General features: G+C 39.0%; 1 protein-coding gene across 2 annotated transcripts in view; it reads right to left on the minus strand.

The window, feature by feature from the left end:
- tgfbr3 (transforming growth factor, beta receptor III) overlaps window positions 1-10,724 on the minus strand; it is a 94,072-nt gene extending 83,348 nt beyond the window's left edge. Inside the window, exons 1-2 of one of the 2 annotated variants that reach the window (XM_027147419.2) lie at window positions 10,487-10,724; window positions 531-664 (exon numbers count right to left, since the gene is read on the minus strand). In XM_027147419.2, coding sequence (XP_027003220.1) covers window positions 531-591 — 61 coding nt within the window. In that variant the 5' untranslated portion in view covers window positions 592-664; window positions 10,487-10,724. The remainder of the gene's footprint in view (window positions 1-530; window positions 665-10,486) is intronic. The other variant, XM_047813393.1, reaches the window with a different exon arrangement.
- Window positions 10,725-18,342: the final 7,618 nt, after the last annotated feature.

The raw sequence follows: 18,342 nt of genomic DNA on the forward strand, positions 1-18,342 counted from the left end.
ACTCCCAACATGAGATCCAGAAATAGGAGCGAGTCATTGGGAACACACCCTTGACACTCACACATACCACACACACATAATGTTTCATACTGCATGCTAAAGACATAGAAATCTTGTACACATCAACATCCCACTTCACTCACTCTAACTCAGACTGGGGTCTGAACATTTTTTCGAGACTTCAGCAACTGACTTATTTTTTTATTATGTTTTCATGGAGGTGTTGTAGTTGTTGAGGTCTTGGCAGTTCAGTACTAAAATCTCACCTGAAGCACACACATTTGTCATCTTTTACTTTTTAACACAGCGGCAATCTCAAAGCCTGAAAGAACATCTTTATGTCTGTCTTTATGAGCCATGAGAGTCAGGCCACAGAAGCCCTCTGTGCTACTGGTAATAAATTAGCAATCAATCAAAGGGAAAGAGATGATAAAGTGTCTTTGTGCCATGTTGGAGCAAGTTCGCTCGCTTTTTGTGGTTAAGAGCGCTGAGAGAGAGAAGGGAGGAATGATGAGGAAAACAGCTCCTACCTGCAGAAATCATACTGCTGAGGGCAAAGAGCAGGACGACTACCAGAAGTGTGTGTCCCATCGTGCAGGGGAAGTGAACACAAGAGATTTCCAGAAGTGAGGGTAGAGTTTCTCGTCAATATACTCCACACCAGCTGAAAAGCACAGACACAGAAACAGTTACTTATACTGCTTTCTTTTTTTCTTTTCTCTTTTTATATATATTATTCTTTAATATTAACTCATTTTGTAACTCAATACAAATATAACATTGTTAACCCAATAAAATACCCTAAAATAAATTCATTTATAATAAATTAAATTAGGGCTGCACAAGATGGCCAAAGATAGCTTATAGGGATTATACTGCTATACATTATACAGACATTTGTATGGTGTTTTGTATGTTCTCCACATGTTCATGTGAGCTTGCTAAGAGTTCTCCAGTGTCCTACTACCTTAACTACAAAAACAGGCAAGAGGGTGGATTGGCTATGCTAAATTACCCCTAGGGGTGAAAGTGTGTGTGTGTGTGTGTGTGTGTGTGTGTGTGTGTGTGTGTGTGTGTGTGTGTGTGTGTGTGTGTGTGTGTGTGTGTGTGTGTGTGTGTTCGCATGGTGCCTAGCAGTGGACCTCAACACAATGTTGGAACACAATGTTATCAGAACTGGCCCTGAATCCTACACAATCATGACCAGGAGAAGGGAGTTACTAAAGATGAATGAATGAATGAATTTATTTATTAATCAATGAATTAATGATTAATTAATTAATGAATTAACATTAAACATCATAAAAAACAATGATGCATTATAATTAAAATATTTGGTTCATTCTTTTATAATTTGATTATTTTTAAATCATTGCTCATTTTTATTACACCCAAAGAAACCTTTGTCTCCTCTGAACCCAAATAAAACAACAAAAATGCATTTATCAAAGTTCTAATGTGTTTAAAATTAAAGAAAGTGTGAGAGAAGGAGAAAGCAAGTCAGCGTGTCAGAGTTCATTTCTAATTAGCAGAGAAACAGCTGATAGTTCTGGATTTCTAAAAAACCTTAACAAATAAATATGGATTACTGTTTCAATTCAGCGCTTTAGTGCGGTTGTCATCTGCTTATGAGGTTGTCACCTGATCAGAATTTCTTGGATATGAGTGTGTCAAGCTGTTTTTTTATCGGTCCATCTAAAAACCTTTGTGACCCTCGAATAACCCTCTACAGTACAGTTCAGGTTGAATTTTCCAAATGATGTTAAGCTCACAGTATAGATTCAGAAATTCGCACAACTTTTTTTAAATGAAGGTTCTGTGGTTGCACACCTGTCTGTTACATCAACTTTTTCATGCCCCTTAACATGACACTGAACAAAACAAACAGTTATTGGCTGCTTTATATGTCACTCAGATGCCTTCTTGCACAACCCTTGTTCAATAAAAGCTGGAGTGCAGACCTTTTGCCATCAGTGTGAAGGTCTGGCTACACAAGACTACGAGGAGCATGTTATTTATTCCACATGTTTCTATCTTCTTAACTAAATGTCTATTTTACACCTTAGACACTCATTAAAAAATCTTTTTATCCTAAACATATTCAAAATTCTCATTAAAAACATGGATGGAAACTTTCACTAAGGAACATCATGAAAAGGCTGATGGGACAAGAGCAGCTTGGGCTAATAGAAGGGTGGGTGTATAAACCATAACCTGCTTATGAAGGTGCTGAGATTTGGAAATTGAAGACAACAATCAAAACTCTGCACAGCATCTGAGAAACTCAACTCATGCTGAGGAACTTCACATCCGATCTAGCTTTCTCCCTCCATCACTCCTACTCACACACCATCCCTCTCTCATTCTCCCTCTTGGGCCTTGTGATACTGAGCAAGATGGAGAAAATAGATGAAACTGACACCTGACTGAAGAATCATCAGGGTGTCCGGGCTAAGAGGATTAACAGGTGGCCAGAGCTAATCGCCAGAACTCCAACTGACCCCTAGATTGCAGTGAGGAAGTCATGCTCCATCCAGCATGAGCTAAACACAACTTTACATCACGCAGTACACTTCAGGATCTTCTACTAGTACAAAGTCTAAAAGTATGAATCCTCTGCCAGCAACTGCATCATTTCAGCATTTATTTTAAAGCCCTTCTAAAATCCTATTATGTAATGTTTTCTTGGATCAATTAGCGTTGACTCTTATAAAAGCAAGGGATTCACATAAGAAGCACAAAAGAGAACAGAATCAAACATATACACATACATGGAGAGACAAATCCCCGTAATGGCACTGCTTATGACAATAACTCCTACTATGTGGAAGGAAAATCTAGCCAATCAAATGAACACGATGATTGTTGCAGGATTTTGAGATTGATGGTTTTAACAGGAACGTCCGCTGAAAGTCTGCTCACTGTCCCGCCTACAACACTCACTCTGTCATGCTGATAATGTGTTCAAGCAAAGCGAGTCTTCACCTTTTTAGCAAAAAGGTACACAGCACAACTTTCGGGCCTTTCAAGGAGAGAACCTTCAGGAATTTTCATTTTGTCTTCAGTCCTACGAAACGAGTGTGTCTGAAGATCGGATGAGAAACGTGAAAACCCGTTTGGCAGAACATCTGGAAATCAGATGTTTCCAGAGAAACAGGTCTCTGTTGCCAGTAAGCAGCAGGGATATGAAGGGCTCCACCTATTTCATATCTAATTGGTAATTGTGGCAAAAACAATGCACTCAGCTCTGCATTGATGTTTGATTTGATTCAACAAGCACAATTATTTTAACACTGAGGTCCTATTCTGAGCACTCTGTCTGTTCAGGGATCAGAAGAATTCCACAGAAATAAACACTACGAGAGAAAGCCTGTGATTGGTTATTTTAAACGAAGCATGCCCAAGCCAATTCATTCAGAGTACTACATAAATTTTACTAGAATGCTAACCCTGCCGTCTTCCACCCTCACTTTATTTAATGCTCTTACATACCACCTGTGACTTATTGCTGTGTCTGATGTCTTTTGTAAATGTTCTTACATCGCATCACCTGTACTACTAGAGCACTTATACACCGCAGTCAACACAAAACAGCAGAGACTATATTCAAGATAGGAAACATATGAAGGTGGTTTTGTTTTCAGGCAACACTCCCAGACACTGTTTCCTTATTAATGACCAAAACATCTTTGGTTGTCAGTTCAATGGAGGGGGCAGGCATGTGTTTCTGTCACTAAATATTATCATTAAAACTGTATTTCATTTGCTTTAACCATAGTATTGTCTTCCCAATGACCCTGCAACTTTTATCCTTCTATGGCAATACTGACCTGGTCTGGGGTAACTGTTTATAAAGCATGGAATATTTTGTTAAACTTTTATTTTGTAAAATTATTACCACAAATTGTACAATTCTTTTTGTCATTTATTGTACAATTCTTTTTGTCATTCTAGGGTCAATAGACCTTAGTAGAATAAAAACATTTTGCTGAGTCTGTAGTATCTTCCATCACTTCTCTTTCTCTTTCTCTTTCTTTTCTCTCTCTCTCTCTCTCTCTCTCTCTCTCTATCTCTCTGTCGCTCTCTCTCTCTCTCTGTCACTCTCTCTGTCTGTCTTTCACTCTCTCTCTCTGTCTCTCTGTCTCTCTCTGTCTCTCTCTGTCTCTCTCATTTGATGAGGGCTAAGGTGCACTCTTGCTTCTCTCTCTGCAAACAGCTGTGGTAACAAAGAGGCATTCACACACAGCGGCAGCTGTTGAAGCAGGGAAGTCGTTTTAGAGAATCCCAACAAATACCACACCTCCAGCACCTTGGCCCGGGTCACGACACTCTGTGTTTGATTTGCTCCCCAGAATTACCCACATAAACACACTATACACACTCACAGCTCACATGTAGTTTAAGGTTTTTCATCTTGCTTTCACTGTGTGTGTGTGTGTGTGTGTGTGTGTGTGTGTGTGTGTGTGTGTGTGTGTGTGTGTGTGTGTGTGTGTGTGTGTGTGTGTGTGTGTATCAAAAGCCTGTAGAGAGTGTGACACTTAATTCACAATCAGAGGAAACCAGAGATCAGACAGCAGCTCCAGGTCAGCAGTAGCTATTGTCAACAAACCTATGTACTAAAATAGTGACTAAAATAGTGCATTCTGAAATATCATCTCAGAGTGATGTTACACTTAACAGAAATCTTAACAACAAACGTATGTGACCTGTGATCAGTTGTAACAAAATTTAAATGTCTTTGTGCCTGATCATATTGTGCGACTCCATCTATCTAAACAGCTTAGTGTGCATTGGTGGTCATGATTTTAGCAAAGGTATGGAGTTTAGAACTGAGCTTAGAGAATTAGTTCACACAGGAAACAAGAAGTGAAAGTGAGTATGAAACATGTAAATTGTGTGCTTTTTGATCTTTTTCTTATCATCTCTTGCTCTTTCACACTCTATCTAGTTCTCTGTCATGGAATCTCTACATACACACACATGCTCTCACTCTCGCACTCACTTTCGCACTCATTCTCGCACTGACTCACTGACTCACTGACTGACTCTCTCTCTCACTCTCTCTCACTCTCTCTCACTCTCTCTCACTCTCTCTCACTCTCTCTCTCTCTCTCTCTCTCTCTCTCTCTCTCTCTCTCGCAGAGTTTTGGTACCATAACACACAACGAGCCTCGGGCTGGGAAACTCATTAGTAAACCCAGACTGAACAGAATAAGTAGCTAGGAGTTACTCTGTGCTGTATTGTGGTATTGGAGATCTGGAGGCTGCCATATGATTTAGCACACTGCCAGAGCAGGCAGCAAAATGAGTGATAAATCACACTGTAGTCGAATCAGTAACAATATACATAGCATACTACCTATATTTGCATCAAAATTCTATTAGCACTTGCTTTGTCTTGTTCACATGACATTTAAAGACCTCTAGACCTGCTAATCATGTATCCATACTCCTAACCATAGCGTTCAACTTTGGACAAGGCTGGGATACAAAGACCATCATTTCCCAAGTACATATCTTGAAACGTATATATGCTGTACAGTATAATCTCTGATTATAACTGAAAGGAAGCAACTGGGTACACAGCACAGCTTTTATTTTGACCAATTCATAGGCTCTCGTGTTCGTGTCACGGTATGCCATGTGTGAGGTCAAGGTTGCATAACAGCCTTCCAGATGTGTAAAGTAAGAATGCTGATGAGATGTTGGGTCTAAGATAAGGAAAAGGCCACTGGCTAAATACTTGCTCCATTGACCATGACTTCTCTACCACACACAGTGTAGGCTCAGCATCACACTTCTTTCTCGAATAAAAAAAAACAAAAAAATTATCTTCACATATGTGACCATTCATGGAACCCAGAAGAGTACAATCTAGACTTTAAACAGATTGAATTTTAAACATCCCTCCTAAGCTGATCAACAAGAATGAGCTATAATACAATGGAATTCCGTATTGTCTACCTTGCTCATTGGGAATGAAAAGCAAAAATGGTCACATATCCTTCACTGAGCTTGACAGATCATGCCACTGACACACACAGAGGCCACGCCTCCTGTACTAAGTCTGACACACACAGAGGCCACACCTCCCTCACTGAGACTGACACACACAGAGGCCACACCTCCCTCACTGAGACTGACACACAGAGGCCACACCTCCTGTACTAAGACTGACACACACAGAGGCCACACCTCCTGTACTAAGACTGACACACACAGAGGCCACACCTCCCTCACTGAGACTGACACACACAGAGGCCACACCTCCCTCACTGAGACTGACACACACAGAGGCCACACCTCCCTCACTGAGACTGACACACACAGAGGCCACACCTCCTGTACTAAGACTGACACACACAGAGGCCACACCTCCTGTACTAAGACTGACACACACAGAGGCCACACCTCCCTCACTGAGATTGATACACACAGAGGTCACACCGACTGTACTAAGACTGACACACACAGAGGCCACACCTCCCTCACTGAGACTGACACACACAGAGGCCACACCTCCTGTACTAAGACTGACACACACAGAGGCCACACCTCCCTCACTGAGACTGACACACACAGAGGCCACACCTCCCTCACAGAGACTGACACACAGAGGCCACACCTCCTGTACTAAGACTGACACTTCACAGAGGCCACACCTCCTGTACTAAGACTGACACACACAGAGGCCACACCTCCTGTACCAATACTGACACACACAAAGGCCACACCTCCCTCACTGAGACTGACACACACAGAGGCCACACCTCCCTCACTGAGACTGACACACATAGAGGCCACACCTCCTGTACTAAGACTGACACACACAGAGGCCACACCTCCTGTACTAAGACTGACACACACAGAGGCCACACCTCCTGTACTAAGACTGACACACACAGAGGCCACACCTCCCTCACTGAGACTGATACACACAGAGGTCACACCTCCTGTACTAAGACTGACACACACAGAGGCCACACCTCCCTCACTGAGACTGACACACATAGAGGCCACACCTCCTGTACTAAGACTGACACACACAGAGGCCACACCTCCTGTACTAAGACTGACACACACAGAGGCCACACCTCCCTCACTGGGACTGACACACACAGAGGCCACACCTCATTTACTGGAAGGGACTGACACACACAGAGGCTACACCCCTTTCATAGCAACACCAAGTGGTAGAAAGTGTAATAGTGAAACTCCTTAACAAAAAACTGACTGATTGTTATCTGACTTTACCACTGTAGATATGAGTCAGGCTGTTAAATGAGTTTTATTTGGTTTGAATTTTCAGCAGTCTATAAGTAACTCAGCCTAAAAATGTGCCTGTGTATGTGACATGATTAATGCTGAAATATATATAACGTTTGTACACTTTTGGTTAAATTGTACTCTTTAGACTTGGGAGGACGAACCAACGTGGGACCAAACTGCCGTCACGTACACAATTAAACACTATAATTCAAACATCTATACAGACAGAGATCACTAGTCACAGGGCACACATGACTAGGACATTTACACAAACATGAATCATGTGTGTTATTAGTCAGACCATATCACTGTGCACACGTAAACACACACACACACACACACACACACACACACACACACACACACACACACACACGCACCAACACGAACGGCATGTGAACGCACACCTAGGCCTCTACACTCTCTCTCTCTGAATCATCAATCACATGAGTGCAGTGCAAAGTTACTGAACTGGGACAGAGACAGAAAAATGAAAAAAAATCCCTCAAAATAATTGACCTGTATATTTTTCAAGCTATGACAAGTAAGTTATCTGTCAGCTCTGTCACCCCAAACCCGCCTTTTAATCTTGTGCTCGGCCTCTGGTGCTCAACGGACATTATTTGGCAGCATGGTCATATGACAGGTCATATGACATGCATTATTATCATTTAAATCACAATAGTAAATCTAGTCTACTACATTTATTAATCAAACGTTTTCACACAAATAGACAAAGAATTTTATGAAGCCAATTATATGCTTGCAAATCTCAATTCACCAAAACAGTTTAGACAAAACAAATGACTAAAGTACTTATAAAAGACTAAAGTACTTATAAAGTACTAAAGTACTTATAAAGTACTATAGTACTTTAATCCTTTCTTTACCATAATAATACCTATTTAGTAGTATATGGTTTTATTAAAAGGGGGTATATAAACATTCTGCATATACTGTATATTGTTCCACTTGAAATACATTTGTACCTGAAGTCCTTTCTATGGGGAAATGGCTTAGTTTTATTTAGACATACAATGCTATTCTCACTCTCACTCATTTTCTACTGCTTATCCGAACTTCTCGGGTCACGGGGAGCCTGTGCCTATCTCAGGTGTCATTGGGCATCGAGGCAGGATACACCCTGGACGGAGTGCCAACCCATCGCAGGGCACACACACTCTCATTCACTCACACACTCACACACTACGGACAATTTTTCCTAAAATGCTATTGATGTTGATCAATGAATGTTATTATTCATTTAATAAAACGTAAATTATACTTCAAGACTGTTGAAAAAGCAACCTACCTGGATCTCTCATCCAAAAAACACAAAATCTAAGACACTTGAACCCTTTGTGGTCACACTGAAACAGTGCGGTTATGAAGGAGAATAAAGTACATGTCTAAATTTTGGTACCCCGAGGAAGTAGCTCCACTATCTGAACATCTGATCTACAGCATTATGGTCTTAAATCAGAAACGAGTCATACGTTTCTCATAGCACAACTTCTTTTCTTCTACACTTGTGATTTACACGTAATACACAATGGTCTTCTGTGTCATCTGTCTATTAATGGCTGTTATTTCTTATTCAGTCACATCATAGCCATTCTAGAATTGATAAATATTTATGCAAATTAATGGAAATTCCCCTACAAGAGACCCTAATCGCCTCTATGCATGGTGTACATGTAAGGCACAGATAATTAAGTGTGTATTGCTCAGTATTCAGAGCATATTTACACTCTATTGCACTCTAATGCAAGTCTATTTCCAATTAGAGGCAGCTACATAAATAAGACCACAGAAGATAGGGATAGGTGGAGAGAGATGATTCGCTGTGGCGACCCCTGAAGGGAAAAGCCAAAAGAAGAAGAAGAAGATGAGTGATCAAAGTCTAACTTTTATTATTATTTAACTGCTTACACTAAATAAGAGTGAGTAGTGAAGTTTTGTTCAGTTGATTGATTTCACTCACGAGGCAGGAAAATGTGTCAGTAGCTTGCTAGTGATGTGAGCTGTGCAAAATTTGGTGCCTGATGTGCATCCTTTGGTTGCAGTATTTTCTCCACTGTGTTTTACACTGCTTTGTCATGTTTAACAGCTGGCCTGAGGACAATACGGGTTTTACAACCAGTCATTCAGAGACAATTACACCTACATACACAGAATTACACTACAAGGCTTTCTGAAGCAAAACCCAAATCCCTTTGCTTATTAGCTTAATGAAATTCCTGACTAGTGCATTTCAAATGAGCTTGAAAAAAAAATACATGAGGATGAAGAACCACATGTAGTTATGAAACCCAAGAACCCACTGCTTTGCAAATTCCATCGTACAGGGTTTCACAATCCTGCTCCCTAATTGCGACCGCACATTTTAGTGTATCCAATTCTCTAATACACATATACACAAATAAACACGTGTGCGCGCACACACACACACACACACACACACACACACACACACACACACACACACACACACACACACACACACACACAATAATTTGTCTTAGTATACTTGTGAGTGCATTAATTATGTGATAATTAATGCAGCTAAATAATGCTATGCTACTCATAACACTAACCACTAAACATTTTGCATCTCTAAATAAATACTGTAGTTTTCCACATGAGGCCACAATGTCATATTTGTCAGATATTCAAATACCCAACCAAGATTTTAAACACACACACACACACACACACACACACATCAGAGTTAGAGCAGGTGAAAAACTAAAATGTGCAAGACTGGGAGTACTCCAGATAACATGTGCTCTATATAATATGGTGAATTAAGCAGGTATGACACAAAAATAAGCATGGTAGTATTAAAAAGCAAAAGGTCTATGGTTATCTCAACACATCATCATCATCATCATCATCTTCCTGAGATAAGGATGCTACGGCAACTTTTGCTACACGGTTATGTCAAATTTCAATTACTACACAAAATATAGAAGCTGTTGCACGATAGTGAACGCGCTCGGATGAAAGACTACTGAAGATTTGTTTATATATTCACTATAATAAACTTATCGTCCAAGCGCGCGCGCGCGCGTGGTGAGCATCTGTCCACTGATGTTATATATAAAACGTTATATATATATATTACGCTATAAATAACACGCACACAGCTGGAAAATATCTAATCGTACTGTTATTGCAGTTTGGCAAAAAGAAAGCGAGGAACACACTGACATACCAGCCAGTCTTCACAGTCAGTGCAAACTTCTTGTGTGAGTTGAAGTTTAGAGCAGCGACAGAAACAAACCCAAAGCCAAAGTTACCGGTTCCTTTTGTTTAAGTAAACGTCATACGGGCATCACGCAGTCTCCGTGCATTAATGTCATCAGCTGTAAGACGAGATTTCGGGATAATAACGTGAGTAAGAGGTCTCAAAAAGTTTTATCCGCGCTCGCAGTGTGTACTCCATGAGGAGGCGGGATTATAGGATGGGAACGGGGTTTAAGGGGCGGGGCTTGTTGTCATTACAGAGATTCTCGAAGAACTGATTCCTTTTAAACAACTCTTTAAACGAGCAGTATGCTGAAATAAACTGCCTTTTTTATGTCGTGCTCAAATTGTTAACAAACGACAACGCGGTTTTATTTTTTTATAATAACAGAAATTAGGCAGAATGTTTCATTTTAACGCAATCATAGATCATAGTTTAGTAGAATCGAATCAGTGAACCGACTCAATAGACTAAGCAACTGTAAAGAGGTTTGTGGGCGGGGCCTGTTTAGAAGGCGCATGCACGAGCATATTATTTCTCTGAATTGGTGCACTGACTGGAGTTAAACAGGAGAATGATCTGCTAAAAGATTTGCAATTTGCATGCACATTTTAAATCCGTTTCTGTAGTCAGAAGACTACAGAGGGTAGTCCGGACTGCTGAGCGAATCATTGATCTGTACTTCTCCAGAGTGAGCAAAAGGGCAAAGAAAATCACTCAGGACCCCTCACATACAGCACACTCACTCTTCGAACTGTTGCCATCTGGTCGACGCTACAGAGCCCTGAGCACCAGAACGACCACACATAAGAACAGTTTCTTCCCTCAGGCAATCCATCTGATGAACACTTGACATACACAGAACAAACTCTATTCTTACATTATTTACACATACTTATTTATATCTCAGTTTGCACATTTATATCTCAGTTTGCACATTTTTCCACTGTACATACAACTGCCTTTATTATATGTGTTCAAGTCTTATCATTGCCATTCTGTTTACACTGTGGAGCTCTTGTACTAGAACAAATTCCTCGTATGTGAAAACATACTTGGTAATAAAGACCTTTCTGATTCTGATTTTCTGATTCTGATTAATTGGGTTACATAAGTGTAGTGCAGTATAGATCTGTTCATTTTCACATAAATAATATGGAAAAGAAGATCTTATAAGCTAGAATCAGTGTGGTCTTCTGTGTTTTTTGGAAATGGAAGTTTTTTCTACCCTAACACTTACTATTCACAGACATTATCTGATAAATTAATAGAAAGCATGAAACATCTTGGACAGACATGCTGAGTTGTGCATGGTGCTGTTATTAAATGAAATAAAATTGAATTGAATATTCTCTATGCAGAATGCTGCATGCCAATGCCAACAGCTGCATTCTCTTAATTTCATCAAGATTCTGTCAAATGAAATCGTAATTATGTGTCTCGTATACACTGTTTTTCAGATTTTCAGACAGTTACCTATTCTAATGAAAATGACTGCAAATAAAAATTACTAGTCCACTACTGTTAAAAGTGACTGTAAGTTTTATTTGCATAGAGTTTTGCCATTTAATGGTAAAGAGCTATTATTCATCGTTAGTCAAATTTGGTCATTTCTTCCAACATACAGTCTTTCTGAAATAGGATCCAGCATCCCCTGGCCATGCTTAGGATGAGCACTACAGAAAACGTATGGATGGATATTAAGTTCAAACATACAGACACCTCATGTCAATTTGTCTCATGTGATTTTTTTTCCCCAATGCACTTAGAAAACAATTAGTGCAATGTTTCAACAAAACAAATTATCAGCACTTTTACAGTTGTGATGCCTGTCTTGGGAACAACGCCTGTGGAGACACCTGTAAAAGAATCTTGCAAAAGAATAATTTATATAAATTACCTGATTTGTGCAGGTCCACAGCAATCTGTTATTGTAATTTTGAATGTTCTTTGGATTTTACAGTGGTAATGAATGACAAAGGGATGTTTCCATGTGTGCAGCCATATTTAAATACCAGGAAAAAATGGAGTAGCTTTTAAAGACTGATCATTTATTTGCATGTATAGAATATCATAATATATTTTAAATATTCTTTAAAGTAGTGTGTTAACAATGTTTTCTTGTTAGAACAAAAATAAATTGTTTCTTCTCTTATTTGAGTGAAAATGTTGGATTTTTGTGTGTATTGTTCATTGTTACAAGGAGTGCAAATAATTTTTAAGGGCATTGTATCTATGTTTCCAGTACCCTGTATTCCATCAACATGTTTTCTTGTGAAAGAGTTCCCAAGGCCAGGTTTGGGGTCATGAGCACATCAGTTATCAATAGTCAGGGTTTTTAACATAAAAACAACTTGAAACACCCTTACATTCCTCCAAGTCAGCTTCAATCTAGCAAACCTAACACTGATTTTTTTTCTTCATGGATTCCATAAAAGGTCTGTGTAGAAACCTAGTACATAAGGTTTCCCCTACAAAAAAAGGTGAGTGAGAACTGGAAAGCTTAAAAACCACCAAGGAACCTTTTTTAATGCCTTTGTAATGTGACTATTGAGTCACTCATATTTCTTATTTCCAAATTTCTAAAATAAATAAATAAAATTTAAAAAATCTGAATTTTTACATTATAAATATTCTAATTGTAGTTGTGGAATCATGGAAATTAACATGATTTTAATCTCAAGCAGCGTGTTGTACTCCCTTGACAGAAGATCTTATCTTAAAAAAAAGTATGCTGTGATAACAATGTCCCTCTAAGGTCATTGCCATCTTATTTGCTTCAAGGCCTGCTGACCGCATAAGGCGTGACCTTGGAGGACATCTATCAGGAAAAGCATCTGAATCCAGCAGATATACAGTAATGTAGGCTATGCCAAGGACGATCTTCTCTGAAGGATAAATTCTCAGTGATAGTTCAAAAAACAGCTAAGAATCGTTCATCTTATCTCATCTCAGTTCAGGCTAATATGGAAGATCTGCATACTAAAAATGTAGGAAGTAGTCGGGAGTTTATGATGGAAAATATGTCATATTAACATAGAAAACAACATAAGACATCCATAATTGAGCGTTTTGTTTGTGCAAGTGGGTTGACAATAAATTTCCTCTAGCAACTAGTCTGCCAGCATAAGACATTTTTGTTCCATTCAGGGATACGATATTTCTAGGTTGTTAAAGCATTCATGCTGTTGCTGGTTATATTTGTTTATTTGATTTGTTTGGTGTGTATTTTCTTCATGATGCCATTGCCTCCTTTTCTGCCACATCTTTCATGTAATTCAACTGAAATGTTCTACTCTGCTTTGCTCCCGGGGAAATGGAAATGCACTTCAGCTGCTTACAGTGTAAATGTCAAGACCGTGATTTGCCACTAATGAGGTGGTACGCCGGAAGACTTTGTTTTGGAGCTACATGCCGTGTTTGTGCAAAAGAAAAAAAAAACCCTGATGTGCTGCTTTTTGAATGTAGATGAGAATGCATTCAAAGAGCTGCTATCAGCTTCCACTTCCTCATACATATGTATTCCTCAGCACCATGTCCCGCCTCATCACCTGCCAGTGGGAGAGTTTGTGAAAACTACACACAAGACAAGATGAAATGAAACCCTGAACATGAAACATTTGCTTTAACTTTATGATCTTCTCTGGGTATCAATCTTATTTGTGATCTTTTTTTTTTCTTTTTTCAAAAGCCACTTTTCTTAGTCTCCTTTTTGCATTTGTAAAAATAAACAACTACCGTACATTTGAAAACATTGCACTTCTATCCAGGATAGGATTTTTACATTTATTCACTATTATCTAAGTGAGAAAGGATTAGGATACATAGTCCAAGTCCAAATCTTGAGCCTGTCAAGGATAAAGCCACTCAGCCTGATTTAACAAAAGGGACTTGAGAATGTTAGCAAGTGAAGTAAATAGAGTGCATTTAAGCAGAAGGCTGAGAGCAGGCCAGCTTGAGAGTGGAAAAGTAAACTAAAAAATGGAATGCACATGGTGACGGATGTGGTGAAGCTGTGGCAGGTGAGAACAGTTTCTCCCACATCGACCACATCCACATCACAAGAGACAAGTGATTCAGAGTAAATAGAAAACAAAAAGAAAGCATTAAACATCTTAGACCTCTTCAAATTTTCATCTTTTTGTTAAAAACCTGTCTAATGATAACATGTAAACAATGTTCACAAAACATGATAAATTTCAGAAAATACAGAAGATTTAACAGCCTTTAGCATTTTCTCTAAATATCAATATAACATAATCATGTTTTTTTTAATCAAATAATGGCATGTGCTTCCCTCTTGTGGTTATTATTTTAACCTCATCCTTATCTGTATACAGTTCCCAAAAATAAAATAATTGCCTTGAGTATGATAGTGAATGTTGATTATATCTACAGCTTCTTGAAATCTCATTCTGCTGTCTGCTTTGCTTCTGGAAATCGCTTGACAGTCATGAAAGATACCTTAAGCAATTAAATGTATAGAAATATTTCTCCATGTGTGCAGCTGGTGTCTAACATTTACTTCTTCTGCAGAATAACTTGGCTTAAACTACTAATAAGTAGTTTTGTCTGAGCAACACCCCAACACCTTAATCACTGAGCAGAATTACTTTTCTCATGGGAAGACACATAAACTCATATAACGCCTTTAATTATTTGTCAGATTATTGCTTTTATAATCAAATGTGGATTCTTACATTCATTTTTAGTAGCACTAGTTAGATATCTAACTTTGGTACCAAGAAACACAGAACTATCATCAGAAAAGTTTGGTTGGTTGGTTGGTTGGTTTACTGTAAGACAGAGATGTATAATGTACAGTATGCTAGGAGAGTAAATCTTTCCTGTTTGGTTGTACATATGAATAATAAGAATTCAAATATGTTTTCCTTATGCATGTGGCCATCAGAGATAGCAGGGCTGCCTGTAACTTCTGGCAAATGCTTGTGCTTAGAAGGCAAAGCATCTGTGCTCCATACAAAGAGAATATGAAAACACACTGCGCAAATCATGAATAATGGCTGATAGCCTAAATATTTGAAATCACTGACCTTTAAAGAGGTAATTCAGCCCTCTCAATTCGAGAATGAGATTACAACCACTTTTTCTTTCTCTGAAGTACAATGTACAATGAGTAGAACCACTTATTGTAAACCACTGAGCCTATGTCTATGCTCTATGCTATTGTGACCTTATTGAAAAATCATTGACAACCTTTTAGGTGTCTGAAATTGATAACGACTGTTGAGCAATGCTTTAAGTATCCATGGGATATTTAAGTGGGAGGGGGTGCAGTTTAGGGCCCTGTCCTTAGTGCAATTGGGCATCTGCTAGAAACCTGAGACAGGGATATTTTGTAGTCTAAAAGTCTCTGTAGCAAGTCTTAGAACCAGGTGGTGCACTATATCCAGATAATAGAGTACACGTTAATAGAACATTAACAGTTTACGCCTGAGAACATACCAGCCCCAAGTTCTAAAGGCTATTGCATTCAGGAGTCCCTCTCTGACTACTGGGTCACAGTCTTCCAAATTCTCCTCCCTTTGTATTGCCAAACCCATAGGTAACCTAATAGAAAGTGCCAAATTGTTCCATCCATTTAATGTAATCAGTCATGGAAGCTGTCATGGTGTTCCGTCTATTAGTCAGAACAAATTTTGGGAAACAGTGACACACTTTGAGGTATCTGAAATTGATAGAGGGTTTGCTGATTAGGGCCCACAGTGTAAACTGGCATCTGCTAGAGACTTGAGAGTGTGACTCTGTCAGTTTCCTGTTAGGAAACTGTACGCTGCTATTGGAGGTTTCCAATGCAGGTAACAAATTTAAGAGGAACCGCCTATATGTCCTACTGCAACACAGTATCAAAAGACCTTACAGAATGTCATTAGTGAATCTACATTCATTACTTCGGCAAAAACTATGTAAATGAAATAGCTTCACTGCAATTATGCATGGGCCAAAGCCACCTTTATCACTATCAGTATAGTCTTTTTTAATGTGGAAAATCAAATCAGTATATCCTCATGACCAGAAGAAGAGTGTTCAAGGCTGTGAACATCAGCATGCCCATCTGATTCAGGCCACTGCCATTTAGAAGGTGGCTGTCTTACCTGCTTGGACCTTGATGTGAGATGGTAGAGACCAATTCATATTATTATACAGATGCTGCTAAAACCAGTTACATAGTGGTGCAACATATTGGTTCTATTGTCAGTTCACTGTTCACTGTTGAAATGATTCGTATTCAGAACTTGGCTCAGGTTCAACGTTGATTTAGGGTAGCAATCTGCCAGCTGGATGCCAGGTCACAGTGGTGTTCATTCTCAGCTTCCAGGGAAGTTAGGCTGCATAAATGTAAATCATTTTTTCATAATCTTGACATTGATGAGAATAACATATTATTAAATAAAATATGTGCTCTGCGTGTGACTGCATGTCAACTTTCACCACTGCCAGAGTTGCAGATACTCAATCTTACAGTTCACAAAAATAAAAAAAAATGCCTTCCAATGGAAGTTTGCCTGCAAAAAGCAGGAGTCTACTAAGGTACAGGTCTGAATGTCAAATGGGATATTGTCCTGTCCCTGGCAGGGAATACAAAGCAAACTGCATAGTTTACAGTAGAGCTTTATCAGCATGCATGATGGAGTGACTGAGATTAAACAGCATGAGGCAGGTAACAACCAGGAGAAAACATCACTAAAATCTGTTTACCTCAGATTTCCCCTTAAAGCGTGTATTTAGTAGCCTTCCTTTCATCTCACCAATAGTAAAATGCAGCACTGCATACTGCCGACAAAGAGTATCTACTACACTGCCAAATGTTTGTTGACAACTTGACCATCACACCCATGTGTGCTTGTCGAATTCCAGATGTAGTCTTCTTTATAATCCATATAAAGTTTATGTCAACTCTTCTTAGTGTTGCAACAATAAAATATCATGACATTATAACTTGCATAATAATCTGAGTTTTCCCAGCTTCCCCAGTAAAACTAATGACCCTAAATTGCTGGTACACTGCCTTCTGATATTATGCAGCTCATTTTAATTCGTTTTATTATACCCGCATGTATATTTATTTCTTCAGGATAATCTTTTTCATATACAAATACATCATATAGTGACATGCTCTGTGGATATTTTACATACATGTTAGAAAAGTCTACAAAATAAAACAACACACCAAGACTTACACCAAGGGGAGATAGGTAGACCGAAATGAATTGGCTGTAGCATAGGGTCATATAAGTGCGTGCGTGTGTACATACGCATTTTACAATATTGTAAAAATTGGTAGTATTATTTTAGACATGGCAAAACCTTGCTTTGGTTGAAGACACTGTTATCATCACTGTTATATAATGTTGTCACTTACGAATATAACTTCATCAGTCCTTACCATGCGTCCCCTATACCATCAGTCCTTACCATGCATCCCCTATACCATCAGTCCTTACCATGCATCCCCTATACCATCAGTCCTTACCATGCATCCGCTATACCATCAGTCCTTACCATTCATCCCCTATACCATCAGTCCTTACCATTCATCCCCTATACCGGTGGCAGTGTTTACAGTTTAATTTAATATAATGAAGGATATCCAGAAATGAGTAGTGAAGGCCTCAACCAGGACTTCAGCAGCATAATGGTCCTTATAGAAGATACAAGGACTGACTGAGTAGTACTTATTATACACTGTACAATTGCCTTTAACAAACAATTGATAAGGAGAATATAGAATGACTCCCTTCCATAAGGGATTTATGTACATAACTGATTGCTCATATTCTATATTAATATTTTATATATCT

Source organism: Tachysurus fulvidraco, chromosome 5 (assembly GCF_022655615.1).
Source record: "Tachysurus fulvidraco isolate hzauxx_2018 chromosome 5, HZAU_PFXX_2.0, whole genome shotgun sequence".
Lineage (NCBI taxonomy): Eukaryota > Metazoa > Chordata > Actinopteri > Siluriformes > Bagridae > Tachysurus > Tachysurus fulvidraco.